Source organism: Macrobrachium rosenbergii, chromosome 3 (genome assembly GCF_040412425.1).
Source record: "Macrobrachium rosenbergii isolate ZJJX-2024 chromosome 3, ASM4041242v1, whole genome shotgun sequence".
Lineage (NCBI taxonomy): Eukaryota > Metazoa > Arthropoda > Malacostraca > Decapoda > Palaemonidae > Macrobrachium > Macrobrachium rosenbergii.
Window position 1 is genome coordinate 5,798,859 of NC_089743.1, and position 17,388 is coordinate 5,816,246.

General features: G+C 43.8%; 2 protein-coding genes across 2 annotated transcripts; both read left to right on the forward strand.

The window, feature by feature from the left end:
* Nucleotides 1–2,470: 2,470 nt before the first annotated feature.
* Nucleotides 2,471–2,959, forward strand: LOC136828849 (uncharacterized). Its single transcript, XM_067087129.1, has one exon. The coding sequence runs from the start codon at nt 2,471–2,473 to the stop codon at nt 2,957–2,959; it is 489 nt and encodes a 162-aa protein (XP_066943230.1).
* An 85-nt stretch (nt 2,960–3,044) lies between these two features.
* LOC136828857 (uncharacterized) lies at nt 3,045–3,629 on the forward strand. The gene is made up of 2 exons (XM_067087138.1): nt 3,045–3,394; nt 3,548–3,629. The coding sequence occupies exons 1-2, from the start codon at nt 3,045–3,047 to the stop codon at nt 3,627–3,629; spliced, it is 432 nt and encodes a 143-aa protein (XP_066943239.1).
* Nucleotides 3,630–17,388: the final 13,759 nt, after the last annotated feature.

A 17,388-nucleotide genomic window follows, 5' to 3' on the forward strand; every position in this document is an offset into this window, starting at 1 on the left:
AGCGGCTCGGCACACTGCTTCATTTCCCTCCATAGATGACAGGCTCTGAATAGCCACATGGGAGGTTCATCATACTCCTCCGTACATGAGAGGTTCTGAAGAACCACATGGGCGGTTGATGGACCGAGACAGTACGGACCTGACAGGCGATCAAAGTACTCTCCAGCATGTCTTGTCATGAAAAGCATCGATTGATAAGGTGAGTGTATAACTAAATAGATAGCCTACACAGAGCAGATCGGTGAGTTGCCATCTCTGCAGTTGTAAAAAGGGGGTGTACCGCAAACTTAGATGGTTCTCCTGGAGGGCCAGCGGCTCTGCACTCTGCCTCATTCTCCTCCATACATGAGAGGTTCTGAAGAGCCACATGGGAGGTCGACGGACCAAGGGTACTGACCTGACTGTCGATCAAAGTACTCTCCAACATGTCTCTTCACTGAAAGTATTGATTGATATGGTGAGTGTATGACTAAACGGATATTTTATGCAGAACAGATTGGTGAGCTACCATCTCTGCAGTTGTCAAAAGGCGTGCAATAGAATTGATCCCTCCTCCTCTAAATATTGTTAATCGGGTGAATTCAGGTGTCCAGGAGTGCATTGCAATATGAAGTTTTCATAATAAAACTAATATTGTAATACTTACCTGAACACCTGAATGATTCCCACCCTCCTTTCCCCACATCAATTTTGACCTTGAATTGATGAAAGTGGGAGTATCTGCGCACACCTGTTTCAGCGTTGCCAACCATTTGTTATGGTAGCTCAAGTGACAATATTTTACCTGCAGCATTGGTAATGCTGGCTGTTAAAATTCCCAATAGTGGGATTGGTAATTGAGAGTTGTTTGGGCTAGTGGGATTAAGGGCGAATTCAGGTGTTCAGGTAAGTATTACAATATTAGTTTCATTATGAAAACTTCATATTGGAACCAATCATTTAAAGAACTTTTGGTCAGAGTCTTCATATTTTTTTTATGTATCCAGTTATTTGATTTTTAGAGAACTGCAACCTATTACATTACCATTTAATCTTACTATTAAAGACATACCCAGACCCTTAGCACCTTGCCATTGGATGGGAGCCTTGTGAAAGCAACTGCTCAGAACTGACTCATAACTTGGCCATAAGTAGTTGCTCTAAACAAAATTAGTTATTCTCTCTCTCTCTCTATGTACTTTACATAATCTTAGATGACCCTTGTGCAGCCTAGGTTATGTTTCTGAACATGAACAAAGGTGATGTTGGATGGCATGCCTCTTTATATGCAGAATTTGAATAGCTGACTGGTCGACCATGGTGAAAGTCTGACGTCAAACTCTGCTTCTAGTGGTGTAACCTTTAAGGCTTTAGGTGCCATATGTATATTCATATATGAACACTGGAGCTGACATAAGAGAAGGGTTTATACATTCCTGATTGCGGGATGCATGGGAAAGTACCTGGATGAACAATAAAATTCTTTGTATAACAAATACAGTACAGTATAACAAACCTACCAAATGTTGACACCCTTTACATGGAACTGTCTTCATACCTCTATATGAAAGTAAAAAATAATAGAAACTCATACAATACATGTACAATAAAACCATATGAGTTTCTAGAACAAAGAAAAAAACTACAATTGTTCCGACACGATATACAAACCGTCGGTCCTTTACATTGGGAATTACTTTCAGTGTAGGCTGGAAACGGCTGTTGAACTTTTGAACTAGGTGGTTAAGCAGTTAACTACTGTCCGGGAGATGGGAGTACCACCTGCCCGGATGTAAACATTCCAATTTGCTTTCGGCCGTCGTAGACTGCGAACGTTGTTTCTCACGCTCTCTGCCCGACTGTTGAGCTTTTTTCCGGTGGGAACTTTCCTTTCGTTTTCTTAGTATGAATGTTGGCAAGTCCTTTAAGCCCTCCTACCCCCACCGTCTGTGTCCTGGGGTAGGGGGCAAGAAATGTCATACCTTTAGATCTATTGTTGAAACGGACCCACATGCCCTCTGCCCCACTTGCAGGGGACGTGTGTGTTCACGTGCTTCGCCTTGTAGTGAGTGTTGTTCCTGGTCTCCCAAGCAGTGGAGGAAGTTTGACGGGACGAGACACTACTGTAGGAAACCCTCCAAGGAATCGTCCGAGGGTAACACGTCCCCGACGACTCCTGTGGTGGCTGATCTATTGGGGTTGTTTCTCCCTCCCAGCAAGCTTCCCCTTCTTGCTGCCTCTCCCTCAGGTGAGGACTCCCCCTCCCCTTCCTCATTCGTTTTATCAGGTGTGGAAGGCTGCAGGGGAGCGGTTGCTCAGGACATCCTTTCTGGGGCCTCTCCTCGCTCCGGGTGCGAATTTCTTCCTCCGGAGTGAGTAGAGGCTTCCCTTTTTGACCCGACTTTATCCTCAGGTTTGGGGGTGGAAGCGTCTTCCGTTGGCCAGATATCCTGATCTGACATCCGCCTGGCTGCACCTGGGTCTGCCTGGCATGCCGTCACTGGAGGGCCTGGTGTCACACTTGTCTGGTGCTCCGGTGATGACCCACACAGCCACCGCTTCCACCACCAAGACTGTCACCGTGTCTTCTTTTGGCAAGCTGCCTGTGACGGTGGCCTCGCACCTCAACACCCAGGTTTCAACCGCGCCTGCCACATTCCACTCCGTGCCGCTGCCTCCTGGGTTCCTGGCCCCGTTGTCCCTGCCTGGCCCCTCGCACATGGTGACGTCGTCGGTGCCTTACATGACTATGCCTGTTCCTGTTGCTGACCCATACTCGTTGTTGACCACGGTTTCAGCTCCTCGCTTCCCTGACACTTGGCCCGGCCTGGCTCCCCATGCGCCACCGGTGCCTCCGACCCTGGCTCCGTCCCTGGACTCTCCTGGCTGCCGCGCTGCTGTATCTGCCCCAGTAGCTGCCGGTCCGAGCACCATCTCTGCTACTCAGGTTGTGCCTGCTTCTGTGGCCCCCCACTGGTAGCTCCTGCTTCCATGGGCCCCTCGTTGCTCCTGTGCCTTCTGCTGTTCCTTCGTGGTTTGGGGACTTGACTATGATCCTGAGGAAGATGGTAAAGAAGAGATTGAGGAAGGGGTCATCGTCTTTGTCTTCATCTTCGTCGTCGTCTGCTGCCTCTTCTCCTTCCGAGGCTCCCCAGCCAAGGAAGAAGAGGCCTGCCTCTCCCCCCACCCCTAAGAAGTCTCGCACAGAGACCTCTAAGGAACTGCCTCCTTCCACAGGGAAGGCAGTGGGATCTCTCGCTGGCTCTTCCCGATCCACGGATCAGGGAACTGCTACGCTGACCCCCAGGTCAGTTGTATCGGGAGCCACGGGTGTGCAGACCAAGGTTTACACTCCCCCTGCTGCGCTGAAGAAGCCTGCTTCTAAGGCCAGCGGGTTTGCGTTGGACACTCGCTCGTGAGTTGGTCCGAGTGCCCAGGTTTCTAAGGAAACCTGAGTACCCCAGTCTGGTACAAGAGAAACCTCTCTCCGTACAGACTCGGATGCGGGGTGAGAGAAAGAGTCCGGGCATGCAGGTGCCTCGACTCTTCCTGCTGGTATTTCTTCTAGGAACAAGCCAGGTTTCCAGGAAGGTGCATCAGTCTCTCAGGTCCGGACATCTGAAGAAGCAGAGAAGAGGTCCCCCACTTAGTCTGCCCGAGAGGTTTCGGCCTCGAAGAAGACTGGGGCGCGTCCAGAGGACAGCGCAAGTTCGCGCCAGTCAACTTGCGCTATCCTCTGGACAGTCAGTCAGCCTCACGCTTGACTCCTCCCAGTCCCCAGCCACATCCGAGCAGCCAGCCTGGCTCGGGGGAGGTGACCGCGCGGCTTGACTCGCGCGATCCGCTCCACTTTCCTCGGGAGACCGCTTCGCCCAGGTGAAAGCGCTCTCCTCGACCCGGGCTACTGTCACCACCGCGGGTTCGCCTAGATCCGGGTCTCGTGTTGCAGCAACTTACTGCAGAGAGCATCTCCCTCTCTCAGCAAGAAGCCACAACCCTGGAAGCCACCACCATGGCAGCCTTCCAGGCAGTCTCCTGGCCGGATCTGTGGTCCTTCACAGTGTCCAAGGTGGCTGCTTCCTCAGGCACTATCGTACCCGGGGAGGACCTGAGCCAGTCTGGAGGTAGGGCCATCTCCTACCCCGCCCACCAGATGGCAAACCTGTGGGTTAACCTGGTCCTGAAGCGAGGGGATGCTGTTCTTTCTCACTTCTCCAGGTCCGTGGGGTCTGAGCTGGCAATGACCCTGTGGAACGGACCGCTGTTAGGTTCCGCCTCTCTCTTCCCTAAAGAGTTGGTGGACGCTGCGGTGGACAAGCGCTGGGTCAATGACAGCAACCGGCTTGTCCACCAGGCAGTGGCCAAGACCTCCGGGCCTTCGCGTTCCACTGCGGCCAGGCCCTCGGGTCAGGCTAGCTTTTCCTTGGCCCCTAAGAAGTTTCAGTCTTCGAAAGGGATCCCATGGAAAAACCCAGCCTTCTTCTTCCTCTAGAAAGGGTGGTCATCCCGCCCCTTTCAGCCCACTTTCCAGTCCGGAAAAGGGGACAATGGGAAGAAGAAGAAGAAGGGGAAACGCTAGGGGCTGCGTTCCAACCCAAATGCTGCCGAAGGTGGGGAGGTGCCCGTCGGGCCACTGAGCAACATGGCAGCGACATGGAGCCGAGACCTGGATAGTGGATGTCCTTCGGGAGGGATATCTACTACCCTTCCAGTCTCGGCCTTCCCTCACCTACTCTCCGGTCTGTCTCTGCACATACGTCCAAGGAACTCTGAAGGTCTCTGCACTACAGCAAGAAGTGCAAGCCATGCTGAGCAAGGGTGCTGTGGAAGTCATGTCAGACCAGTCTCCAGGCTTTTGCAGCTGTGTCTTCCTCATAGAGAAAGCCACAGGCAGATGGAGACCAGTCATAGACCTCTCTCCCCTGAACCGATTTGTTTGCCAGACTCGGTTCTCGATGAAAACAGTGCGATCCATGCTTGCCTCCATCAGGGAGAATGACTTCATGCTTACGGTGGACTTGAAGGACGCGCATTTCCAAATACCCATTCATCCACCCTCTCACAAGTACCTCCGCTTTATCCTTGGGGAGACGGTCTTCCAATTCAGGGCACTCTGCTTTGGGCTCCCAACCATTCCCCATGTGTTCACGAGAGTCTTCTCTCTCGTGTCAGCTTGGGCCCACTCACACAGGATACGTCTATTTAGGTATCTCAACGACTGGCTTGTCCAGCTCGCAGTTGCTGCAGGACAGGGATCGACTCCTCGAGTTTTGCCGCGTCCTTGGGATCATGGTGAATCTTGAGAAGTCAGATCTCACCCCCAAAGCAGAGGATAAAGTACCTGGGCATGCTGATAGACACGGTAGCAGTGAAAGTCTTTCCCTCAGACTCTCCTATCAGCAGGTTCAGGCAGGCAGCACAGCTGTTCCTGTCACGACAGGAGCAGCCAGCCTGGCAACTGGCAAGTCGTCATCAGTCACCTGTTGTCGCTGGAGAAGCTGGGGCCTCATGGGTGTCTGCACCTGCAGTCTCTACAATGGAGAATGAAAGAGTATTGGTCCCAGTCCCGAGACCCCCAGTCCTTTCTCATCCCTCTTTCCGAGGAGGTGAGAGAGGACCTTTGCTGGTGGATGGATGACAGGAGCCTCTTGATAGGAGTATCCCTGCATACTCCCCCTCTGGACATGCTGCTGTTCTCAGACGCATTAACCAAGGGATGGGGCGCACACCTGGAGGAGTTGCTGGCTTTGGGAGTGTGGCACCGAGACGACAAGCACCTTCACATCAACATTAATGAAGTCCTGGAACTCAAGGCAGGCCTTGAGTTCCAGGACTGTTAATACCCAACACCTTATCATAAAATTTATACTAGAAAAGGAACCTAACAGCAAGCTCCCATTTTTGGATGTTCTTGTTTCCAGGAAATTGATAGGATTCTACACTGGAATATATCGTAAAGGTACGTTTACGGGACTGGGTATGAATTTTTATAGCTCTTGTTATTTCAATTTTAAGTTAAATGCTCTTTCTACCCTCCTCCACAGGACTTTTACTGTCATCTAATTGGCTGGCTTTTCATGGCGAAATAACAACTCTTACTAATTATTTCATGAACAATTGTTTTCAACCTAAACTATTTTTTAAACAGTTAAATAGTATGTTGGATAAAAAGATGACGCCACCTACTCTACAGTATATTACACCGTACCTAAGATGAATTTGTATGCAGCGTTCCCTTATATAGAAGCTGATTCTTTCAGAAAGAAATTTCCAAACATCATTCAAAAGGAATTACCGGCCCTTAACCTTAAACTCATTCCATAGAACCCCCAAACAGTTGGCTCACTCTTCAAGTTTAAAGACAAGCTCAGTCCTGTATTTACATCCAACGTTATATACAAGTACAAGTGCCCCAGATGTAGTCAGGGGATCTATGTCTGAGGCTGTTGTGAGTATGCACTGATGCTCACAGAGGAGTCAGCTTCAGAACCTGAAGGAGGTTGTCCAGACCTGAACAGTCTAACATCAGGAATCATTCCATTCCAAGTTATGTAAAACTTTTATAAAAAATAAAGACTTTTCAATAATAGAACAGGTACAAAAATAAAATGACTTAACAATACTTCAATCTATTATTATCAAATTTCAAAAAACTAACGTCTGTAGTAGGACTAGGTAGCATTAGGGACCTATACCCACAGGGAAAGTTTCACCAAGTAACCTCTATTGAAGGTGGTCTTAAGCTTCCATCTCCCTGTTCTATGTTCGGCAAATGTTTTGACAAAATTTCAGACCCAGGGGGCATAAAGACACTACTTTCCCGCTGCCCTGTGTTTAACCGAAAGAGGTCGCAGAAAGAAGAGGACTGTCGCAAGAGAAGCATGTCTGCGTTTCCGACTCTTCGCCCCCTTTGTCTTTTCTGTCTTTATTTACTAAGTGAAGTGGCAAAATAATCCCAGAATGTTTGATCGTCCGTTGTATGCGAAGCAACCTTCATATAATGGTAAGTCTGGAATTTTTCAAAGTTTCGTCAATTTGCTAGTATCTCTTCCTGTATTTCAACCTTTCTACCTTGCTACTGTTCACTCTTCGCCACCATCTACGAATAGTGGTATAAACAATTTACTTTTATGATGTCTAGATTAAGAATAATTTATATTGCTTAGCAACAATCAACTATTCCCATGAAGTAACTAGGACTTAGGGAAGGTTAAATAAGTAATTTACAGCATTTAGGCAGCCTTGTACCTCAATCCCATTGTTCGGAAGAGGAATAGACTTTTACCAGTGCTAACTGCGCATGATATAGTCCGTTGTGTTAAAACCTTACTGAAGCAAAGGAAAATTGACTGAGTCCGAAGTTGCGCGATTGTTCAAGTAATTTCCTAGCTAACTATATATTCTTTGTGTTGGGGTTTTCTTCTCGACCGGTGACCTTATTCCATTAATAAACATCTGTCTTTGAGGTTAACTTAGCTTCAATTGACAGGTTACGTGTGTTCTTGGCACTCAGGGCCTCATTCTTTGTGTCGGGGTTTTCTTCTCGACTGGTGACCTTATTCCATTAATAAACGTCTGTCTTTGAGGTTAACTTGTAGCTTCAATTGACAGGTTACGTGTGTTCTTGGCACTCAGGGCCTCATAATCAAGTAATAAGCTCATCAGCCAAGCCCCCACACGTAACATTTGCGAGCTTGCTTAGGATCTAATTAATTTAGAGAAAGAATCTGGAGAAAAAGAAAATTAATTACACATTCATTCCACAGAGAAAGGTCAGATATTGAATTTAATGTTACTCTTCCAAACAAGGAGACAGCACAAGGCATAATATTAATAATAAGAATACCAGTTATAATTAAGAAACTAGCGTAGGTAGGAAAGTGTGCACTGAGGGCAGTATAAATCACAATTTGCAAAATCTTAAAACAGGGCACTTTTGCCGCGTTCGGATACCAAGTATGTACATTCCAGTGAAGGTCGTGGGCCAAGTTACCGTGTAATTGTTAATATTTTGCTATTTTTTCCCGGCCAAGGATTAATGTATGATACTGATTTTTAAACGAGTTAACTAGTCCACGATAACGAGCGGAGAAAGTGCGCCTATGTATCTCTCACAGGATAGGGGACAAAATTTGTGGAGTCCGTTATATTTCAAATTCAGCAACCGCGTTCCCAACTACGAAACGCGGTATCGAGCGTGACGGAGTTAATAAGTGTGTTCAGATAGCGAGAATTATATCAAAATCCCATGTCATTAAAATAGCAAACAATCGGCAATAGTTAATTTCACCATAATTTGCATTTTTAAAGTAAAGTAAGTTTAGCCCCGTCAGGACATCACAAATCCATTTCCTTGTCTTGCTAGTGCCACCCTTTGCTCATGACGGCAGCGGACGGCATTAATTCCATGTGAGAAAGAAAAAAAAGGGAGAAAGCGTAGCTCATAGTAATTTCGTTTTCCACCTCCCTAATGTAAAATCCTTTGCAGTGTTGGTATATTTAGAGTAAATCTGTATTCCTGCATTTGCTTAGTTCGTTTTGTGAGGGGAATTCGAGTACTTTGTGTAATCGACTTGAGAAAAATGCCTCGAAGATCGGTATTCCTCCGCCGAGCCATTTGTTTTGAATTTTTGTGCTAACGGGATTCGTCCGACATTTTGGGAGCCCTAATTGACCGCTCCCCATGTCCGCCATCTTAAAACCTTTGTTGTTGTTGTTTGTGTGATTGGTCTGTAGCCTCTGCCCATTGCCTCTTCAGGATCATTTCAAGCAGCGGAGGAACCCTCAAGAAATCTTGACAGATAGACTTCGATAGATAGAATAGGACAGGGTTGCATACAATATATAAACCAAGATATAATTGAGTCAGGGAGTGATAGGTCTTAGTTAGAAATAATACAGATAACAAGTTCCTATACAAATACCCGACGTAAAGAAAAATCATATAAAGAAAAGAACTTATAATTTTACCCTAAACTCCTCAGTGTAGACACCACTGCTGATGATTGTTAAACAACTCTAAGGAAGCCTCCAAGGAGAAGTATCTGCATTAAGAACTTGCCAGGTAAAAGTAATTTATAAAATTTTACTTAAAATTTTCTGGCAGCACAAATTGGCTGACTGAATATCTCTCTCCTCATATATTCAAGTAAGCTTCAACATAACCTAAGTGAGTGTGCGTGACCCTCTTCAAGGAAAGAAGGGCTGACACCGGGACAATTAATTAAATTAAACCAAATAAAAGAACACCTCTGTCCCACAAATAGATGAGGACAAGTTAAGATTACTTACAGTGATAAACTTTTGGTCTCGAGTGAGCTCATCCAGGACCTGAGCAGTGGCTTTTCCCTCATCCATATAAGAAGGGGGTTGTAGCAATCACAGCACTAGACTAGACACTCACGCAGGGCCTTAAAGCAACCACAAATTTACTTTTCCTCCAGTTAGTGCACTACTGCAGCACTGCTGGTCAACTGAATAGCTTACTTTCTCTCTTCTTTTACCTTTCCTTTCTCTCATTCATTTGTTACACTTGCTGGAGAGAGCGTGGCTTCAATTATACTCAGTTGACCTGGGCAAGAATCTTAGGAACACACTGGAACATAGTGCCACCCAACCAAGCAAACTAGAAAAAGAGAAAACCACCAAAATCCAGCACGTGAAGACAGAAGAAAAGTCCCTCTGGGGACCTAACCTGCACCAGCATCTAAGGATACTGAGGCCACCAGCGTGCACTTCTTTACTGGCAATGACCCCAAACCACAGTGCCACTCTATTGAAAGGGTGCCAGCACTGAAGGCGACACTCTTTGCTGTGCCAAGTGACAATCCAGTCAACCCGGGTAGACACCTGCTCCACTGTGAACCATGGTAGCAGGAGGGAATTGGCAAAAGCCTTCCTAGAGCTGGGGACGGCAGTCCACCGATTGGAACTACACATGTGGGTCAAGGAGCAAGTGGACAATTTAACAAGAGGGAGTAAAAGAAGAGATCAACAGGTGAATTATGAAGCTGAAGGAGGGCTATGTAGTCGAGCAGAGAAGGTATGAAGAAGAACGGAGGGCGTATGAAGCCAAACAGAGGCAGCTAAACGAAGAAAGAGATGAAAGGAGACGACAGCACGAGTTAGCCTGCAAGGAGGGTGAGCTAGCTCTCAAAGAGAAGGAGTCGAGCTGAAAGAGCAAATGGAAATGTTGGAAGCTATATTAGACAGCAAGCCTCCAGCCCCATACCTGCTGCACAAAAATGCTCCCATCTCGAGTATCACCCTCATCCCCAAGTGGGACTGAGGATTTGAGCCAGAAGCATGGCTGGAGTGAAATCGAGGCACTCTTCGATAACTACAGCAACTGTACCTGGTGACAGGAGAGGGCCTTAGCAGCTAAGCACATGGAGGAAAAGTTACAGCGCTTGCTCACTGGAGAAAAGCCAGAGAGGCGATATGGTTGAAGTCTGCAGAGTCATCAATGGCGGCCTCATGAAATAACCCCAGAGGAATGGAGATATAGTTCTGAGGTCTTGCATGAAATCGCTGGTCCGGACTGAATGGGCCTGTCACAAGACCCAGTCTGGTACCCGCTGTCTGCCTCCTTGTCTTTGCACAACGCCAGGACCTCTTCAACTGGACCATGCTGGAAGACCTTACTAATGTGTGCCTGGGCCCCTTGCTGTATATTCAAATGATGGGCAGCCCACCACACTTATGGAAGCCTGCCGCAAGACCTGATTCGTGGGAAACTCTTCACAAACTAGTCTCAGCAGCACCTCTTCAAGAGACGATCGTGTCGCTTCTGGCTACCTCAAGCTCAACTTCGCCTGATAGATCGTTAAGCAAGCCTGCTGTGCACCTACTGTGGCATGTGGCTTGCGAAGCTGGAGTGCTGATACAAGCCAGGCACTCAACAAGCAGCCTCCACATCAGCCAGAACTCCTCTCCGTCTTCCTCCACTCAACCCTCTCCACCAACAGTTGGCTGCAGGCCACCTGAGCCCCTACAAGAGGCCCATGCAAATCCTGTGGTGCTGCCAGCTACCAGTGCTGACATCCAGCCTGTCTAAGTGTAATGTCCCTACCACCAAGTTTGTCAACCTCATATACCCATTCTCGGCGGGCCGGGTCGCGACAAGATCCTTTACTGCGAGAGACTTGGAGACCAGTTCATCTCGGTGGCCCTCTTAAGAGCTTTCCCAGCTCAGTCTGCATCTCTTTCCCAGTCACAGTAGACACTGCAGCAGATATTTAGCCCTGATCGCCAGGGCCCAAGTGCCAGCCGTGCCTTGCTGACGGTGAACACCCAGTGGAGATGAAGTGATAGAAGTCACACTCATTACCATTCCACAGTCCAGCTCCAGGTTACTACACCTGGGGCATGCTACCCCACCGCCTTGGTGTGGTGGGTGGAATTCAGCCCGGAGTGATCTCTCTGGGTTGACCTTCTCTGGGGAAGCCCTTCACCAACGCCACTTCGCAGCCATGCTACCTCTTCCACGGAGGCCCCAACTGTAGGAGAACCAGATCAAGACGAAATCCCACCTTCCGGCCACCAAAGTGGTCAGCAGAAGGGGCGCACACTAAACCATTCTCAGCCTTCCAACATTCGAGAAGGGGTGGTCAAAACTGGCGATGCTCCTCTCCTAAGAGACATCCAGGAGAGCAGTACCACTGTGACGTTTAGACAGACCACTCCACAATTTGGAGACTGCCTATGGTAACGCCCAGCTGATGCCCCCGAACAAGATTCTCTGGGAGGCTCTGATCTCCAGCTGGGGCAGGAATCTCTGCCGCAGCCAAATTCAAGTCATCCGCGAGGTACTGTACCTCCGGACCCTTTGTCAGGCATGCCTGACCCTCAACTGCTGCCAGTGCCACTTGCGAACACTGAGCAGTGCCACGCTCCATCCGGCACGGACGTTGAGCCATCACTTGAAAAGGACCCTGTGCTGGGTCTGAATCATGAGGCGGATCCTCCTCCAGGAGATTCAGATTCCCCCAGCCACCATTAATCATCGTGAACCGGAGAGCTCCGCACCCAACTCTTCTTTCTTTCACTAAATCTGTCCTCAGAGGATGAACCCTGAGGATCAAACTACATCTTCTGGGAGGCCAGGGAACTGGCCTCGGACACAGAGGTCGAGATCGCTCTGCTCCAGCTGCCGCAGCAGCCGGAGTAGGAGCCCTCCCAGCTTCTGAAGCTATCCCTGACTTCACGCCTGCTAGCCCTTCTGGCCTTTCTCTCTCAGAGTCGTGCCCCTATCACCCTCCTAGGGTCTGGACACAGATAGGCTTTGGAGGAACCCAAAGAAGAAGGGGCGGAAGAGAGCTCAGTAGCTGCTGAGCCATGAGTCATCCTGGCACTAGTGCCCCATCGGCACAGTGCCCTAACATCTTAAGAGTGATCCTGCCCTTTGCCCAGGTGAGGTAGCCAGTGTGATTCTTTCTCATACATAGCCTAGACCAGATTAAGTACTGTACATCAGAGTAGAAACCTTGTCCCTTCCACTTACCATCGAGCCGCAGTAATCACGTAAGTAGTGTAACTAAAACCAGAAAATCTAAACCATTGTGAAAAGAGCCACTATGCTCATGACACGCATGGTCTAAGATCTCAGTGAGGCAAACACTGATCATATGAGGCAAACCTCATATACTGACCAGTAATTATTAATTCTATTGAAAACAAAAAACCTTGTAATTTAGTTAGGACATTATCCCTGCTGGTGCTACTGTCAATGGATACTAGGCTAGGCAATACAATAGAATGTACCAGTAGGCTAGGTCTAAAACATCACGATTATAGAGGTAAAATGTGTTAAACGTGAAGCACCTTCCACAATCAGAATTATGTAACCAATGATCAAAGCTCATATCCTATCTAGAGTTAGGTAGATTCAGGCTAGTAGGCTAAGTACAGGACAAATCTGCTCAGGGAGAAGAGTAACCTAATAGAGGTGAACAGCTTGTTTAGTACAGACCTCCTTCACGCCTGAAAGGGAGGAAGGCCCTCTTATGGGATTTATAAATATTCTGCTGTTTGCCCTCTATGCATTTTATTGTAGGAATATCATTCTGACAAAGACGGGAAGGCGGCTTGTATCGGCCGGGTTAGTGCGGGGCATTTCAAAAAACTAACATCCACAGCAGGACTAGGTAGCATTAGGGGCCTAAACCCATAGGGAAAGTTTCACCAAGTAACCTCTATTGAAGGTGGTCTTAAGCTTCCTTCTCCCTGTTCCATGTTCGGTGAATGTTTGTTTTGACAAAATTTCAGACCCAGAGGGCATAAAGACACTGCTTTCCCGCTGCCCTGTGTTTGACTGAAAGAGGTCACAGAGAGAAGAGAACTGTTGCGAGAGAAGCACGTCTGTGCTTCCGACTCTTCGCCCCTTTGTCTTTTTCCGTCTTTATTTACTAAGTGAAGTGGCGAAATAATCCCAGAACATCCGATCATCCGTTGTATGCGAAGCAACCTTCGTATAACAGTAAGTCTGGAATTTTTCAAAGTTTCGTCGATTTGCTAGTATCTCTTCCTGTATTTCAACCTTTCTATCGTTCACTCTTCACCACCATCTACGAATAGTGGTATAAACAATTTACTTTTATGAAGTCTAGAATTAAGGATACTTATATTGTTTAGCAACGTTCAACTATTCCCGTGAAGTAATTATGACTTAGGGAAGGTTAAATAAGTAATTTACAGCATTTAGGCAGCCTTGTGTCTCGATCCCATCGTTCGGAAGAGGAACAGACTTTTACCAGTGCTAACTGCGTGTAATAAAATCCGTTGTGTTAAAACCTTACTGAAGCAAAGGGAAAATTGACTGCGTCCGAAGTTGAGCGATTGTTCAAGTAATTTCCTTGCTAACTATATATTCTTTGTGTTGGGGTTTTCTTCTCGACTGGCGACCTTATTCCATTAATAAACGGCTGTCTTTAAGGGTAACTTGCAGCTTCAATTGACAGGTTACGTGTGTTCTTGGTACTCAGGGCCTCATAAATTACGTTAATCAAGTAATAAACTCATCAGCCAAGCCCCACATGTAACAATATATATATATATATATATATATATATATATATATATATATATATATATATATATATATATATATATATATATATATATATATATATATATATATATATATATATATATATATATATGTATATATATATATATATATATATATATATATATATATATATATATATATATATATTGTTATGTAAGTATATATATATATATATATATATATATATATATATATATATATATATATATATATATATATATATTGTTATGTGTGGGGCATATATATATATATATATATATATATATATATATATATATATATATATATATATATATATATATATATATATATATATATACATAATATCTATATATATATATATATATATATATATATATATATATATATATATATATATATATATATATATATATATATATATATATATTATTATCTATATATATATATATATATATAGTCTATATATATATATATATAGTATATATCTATATATATCTATATATATCTATATATATTTATATATATATATATATATATATATATATATATATATAATATATATATATATATATATATATATATATATATATATATATATATCTATATATATCTATATATATTCATATATATATCTATATATATATAGTATATATATATATATATATATACATATATATATATATATATAGCATATATATATTATACAGTAATACTTCAATCTTACACATGTTATGTGTTAGGCATATATATATATATATATATATATATATATATATATATATATATATATATATATATATATATATATATATATATATATACAGTAATACTTTGATCTTTACACGATTCGAGTTGCTGGAATTCACACACACACGAACTTTTCACTGGAACCTAACTAATGGGCATTTGATTTTGAATTTTTCACAGACACATTTTTGAAATTCTCGAGAAAAACCATTTCATGCAGAAGTAAATCTGTTTAATTTTGCTTTTAAGTAAATTTACAAGTTTCATGTTTTTTTGCATTTCATGCTTTCATGTAAAATCTGTATGAAAAATGCATTTCATTCTTTTATTTGTAAAACTTGTATCGAAAATGTATTATTTTATTTTTGTACATGCATAAATATGATGCAAAGGTAATTTCAGCACATTCACTTAGTGTACTTTTACAAGATGTGATACCATTTGCAAAGTTACTGCACTTTTCAAGATGATACCCCTAGAGAAAATGCTTGTTTAATGTTTGAAGTACATTTATAAGTTTTCATGCTTTTAACTGTAAAATCGATATGGAAAATTTATATTTATATTTCTGTACATAAATATCATACAAGTATTATGTCCATTTGCAGTGTCTTTGTCACAAGGACTTTACATGACCTTGAGATGAGGTTGTTCGGTCGCACTCATTTGATAAAATGAATTCGTTAATGTAATATCAGAGATGTAACTAAGAGTTGTATACGTGTCATTCTTTGAAAATTACTCTGTTCACCTCGGAGAAAAGTGCTGGTGCAATCTGTATGTGCATGTAATTACAGCACGTCCAGTTGGTGTACTTTTACAAGATATGATACCCTTCGTTACTGCATTTTTCAAAGATGATACCCCTGTAGAAAGTGTTTAATTTTTAAGTTTTCGTGTTTTTAGGTGTAAAATCTAAATGGAAAATTTGTATTTATATATTTGCGCATAAATATGATACAAAAGCAGTACAGTTACTTTATTACAGTATCTCTCTCTCTCTCTCTCTCATTCGTAGTTAGCGCTCAAACATACTTTTACAACTTATTATTTCTCTGTACGTCATTACCTGTACAGTATATAATTTTAAATATTTTATGGAATTGTACTTTTGTTGACTGACATGACGTTTTGCCTAGTGACTCAAGAAAACGGCTTTTACTCTAGGTGACAAAGAAAACGGCATCCCATGAATTAGGGGTAACATTAGTATATGTACACACCTGCTGTAAATGCGCTATTATGAAACTGCAGTACTCAATTTTTATGTCAACCATTTACTGTATTCCTTTTTTAAGGGTAATAAGCTAAATTTTAAATAAAATTACACTAACTTTAGTTCATTTAAAAGTTAACTTAATACTTTGGGAGCATGATTAGTACTTAAACTCTGAAATAAACATTTATTAGCATTTTTAAAGACCATGGCAAACTTACGTGAAAATTCACCTTATACGAGGGGGCTCCGAACCTAACCTTGCGTAATTTAGAGGTATGACTGTATATATATATATATATATATATATATATATATATATATATATATATATATATATATATATATATATATATATATATAAATATAACAGATTTACATCACCATCGTCTCTCTGCGTACTTAGATTAAGAGTCAAATTCACATACACTGAGGAGGGGGTGACCAGACCCAATCATGGTCAGTGATAGGGAACTTTTGATGTGTGAGAGTCGGGAAAGGTCCAGGTAGTACTTAGATTGGTCCTGGGGGTTAATTAGTACCGGGAACCAGGTGCCCTTGATTTAATCCCTTGCTGCTCCTATTTCCAACTTTTGTGAGCTCTGGTACTGTTTCTAGAATGTTCTTTCAGATGATCAGCCGACATGAAAATGCAGGATGAATTGGCGTCTGTCCTGAGGCGGAATCAACGGTTATAAAAGCAGGTCAAGACCTACGTTCAATCTCAGTCCTGTGTCCCTTCTCCATGAGAGCAGACTCACTGTGTAGCATCTGGTTGTGCCACGTGGCTGATTGTGCCCCTGTTCTTAATGGCACTATCTCTTTGAACTGGAACCCTACTCTGGCCACAAATGGCCAAAACCACAAGCGGTTTATGTGAGGTCCAAAGGAAGCCATTCAACTCATCCAGCCATAGTTGCAAAAGTGCACTTTGCCTGGCACCCCATGGTATGTGTAGACACTCGAGTATAGGCTAACAGTTCTCTGTTCCTTCCACTTAATCTCTCATTTCATTTCATCATCTTTTCTCTCCTTGTCAATTCGCTGTGATATCCAGTTACCTGTGTTCCGGTGCTTCCCTGTGTGATATAAATTTAGTGACTTAATTGTCCCTTGTTCATAGTGAATTAATTTGTTCATTCCTCCCATGTGCCACTAATTCTAGGGAAAGAACCCATTATCCACGAAGCTTTACCTGGAATTATTCTATTTCCAGACATGCGTTATCTCGATAACCTCGCCTCCTACACCACCATTTTGCCTAGGGAGGCAACAGATTCAACATTGCAACATTCCAAGCTATAATATCCTGTAGCTGATTTCCAATTGAATCTCAATGTGTAATTCCTGAGCCAGTGGCTCTCTGATTGCGCTCTAATTGTACATAATTCATTTT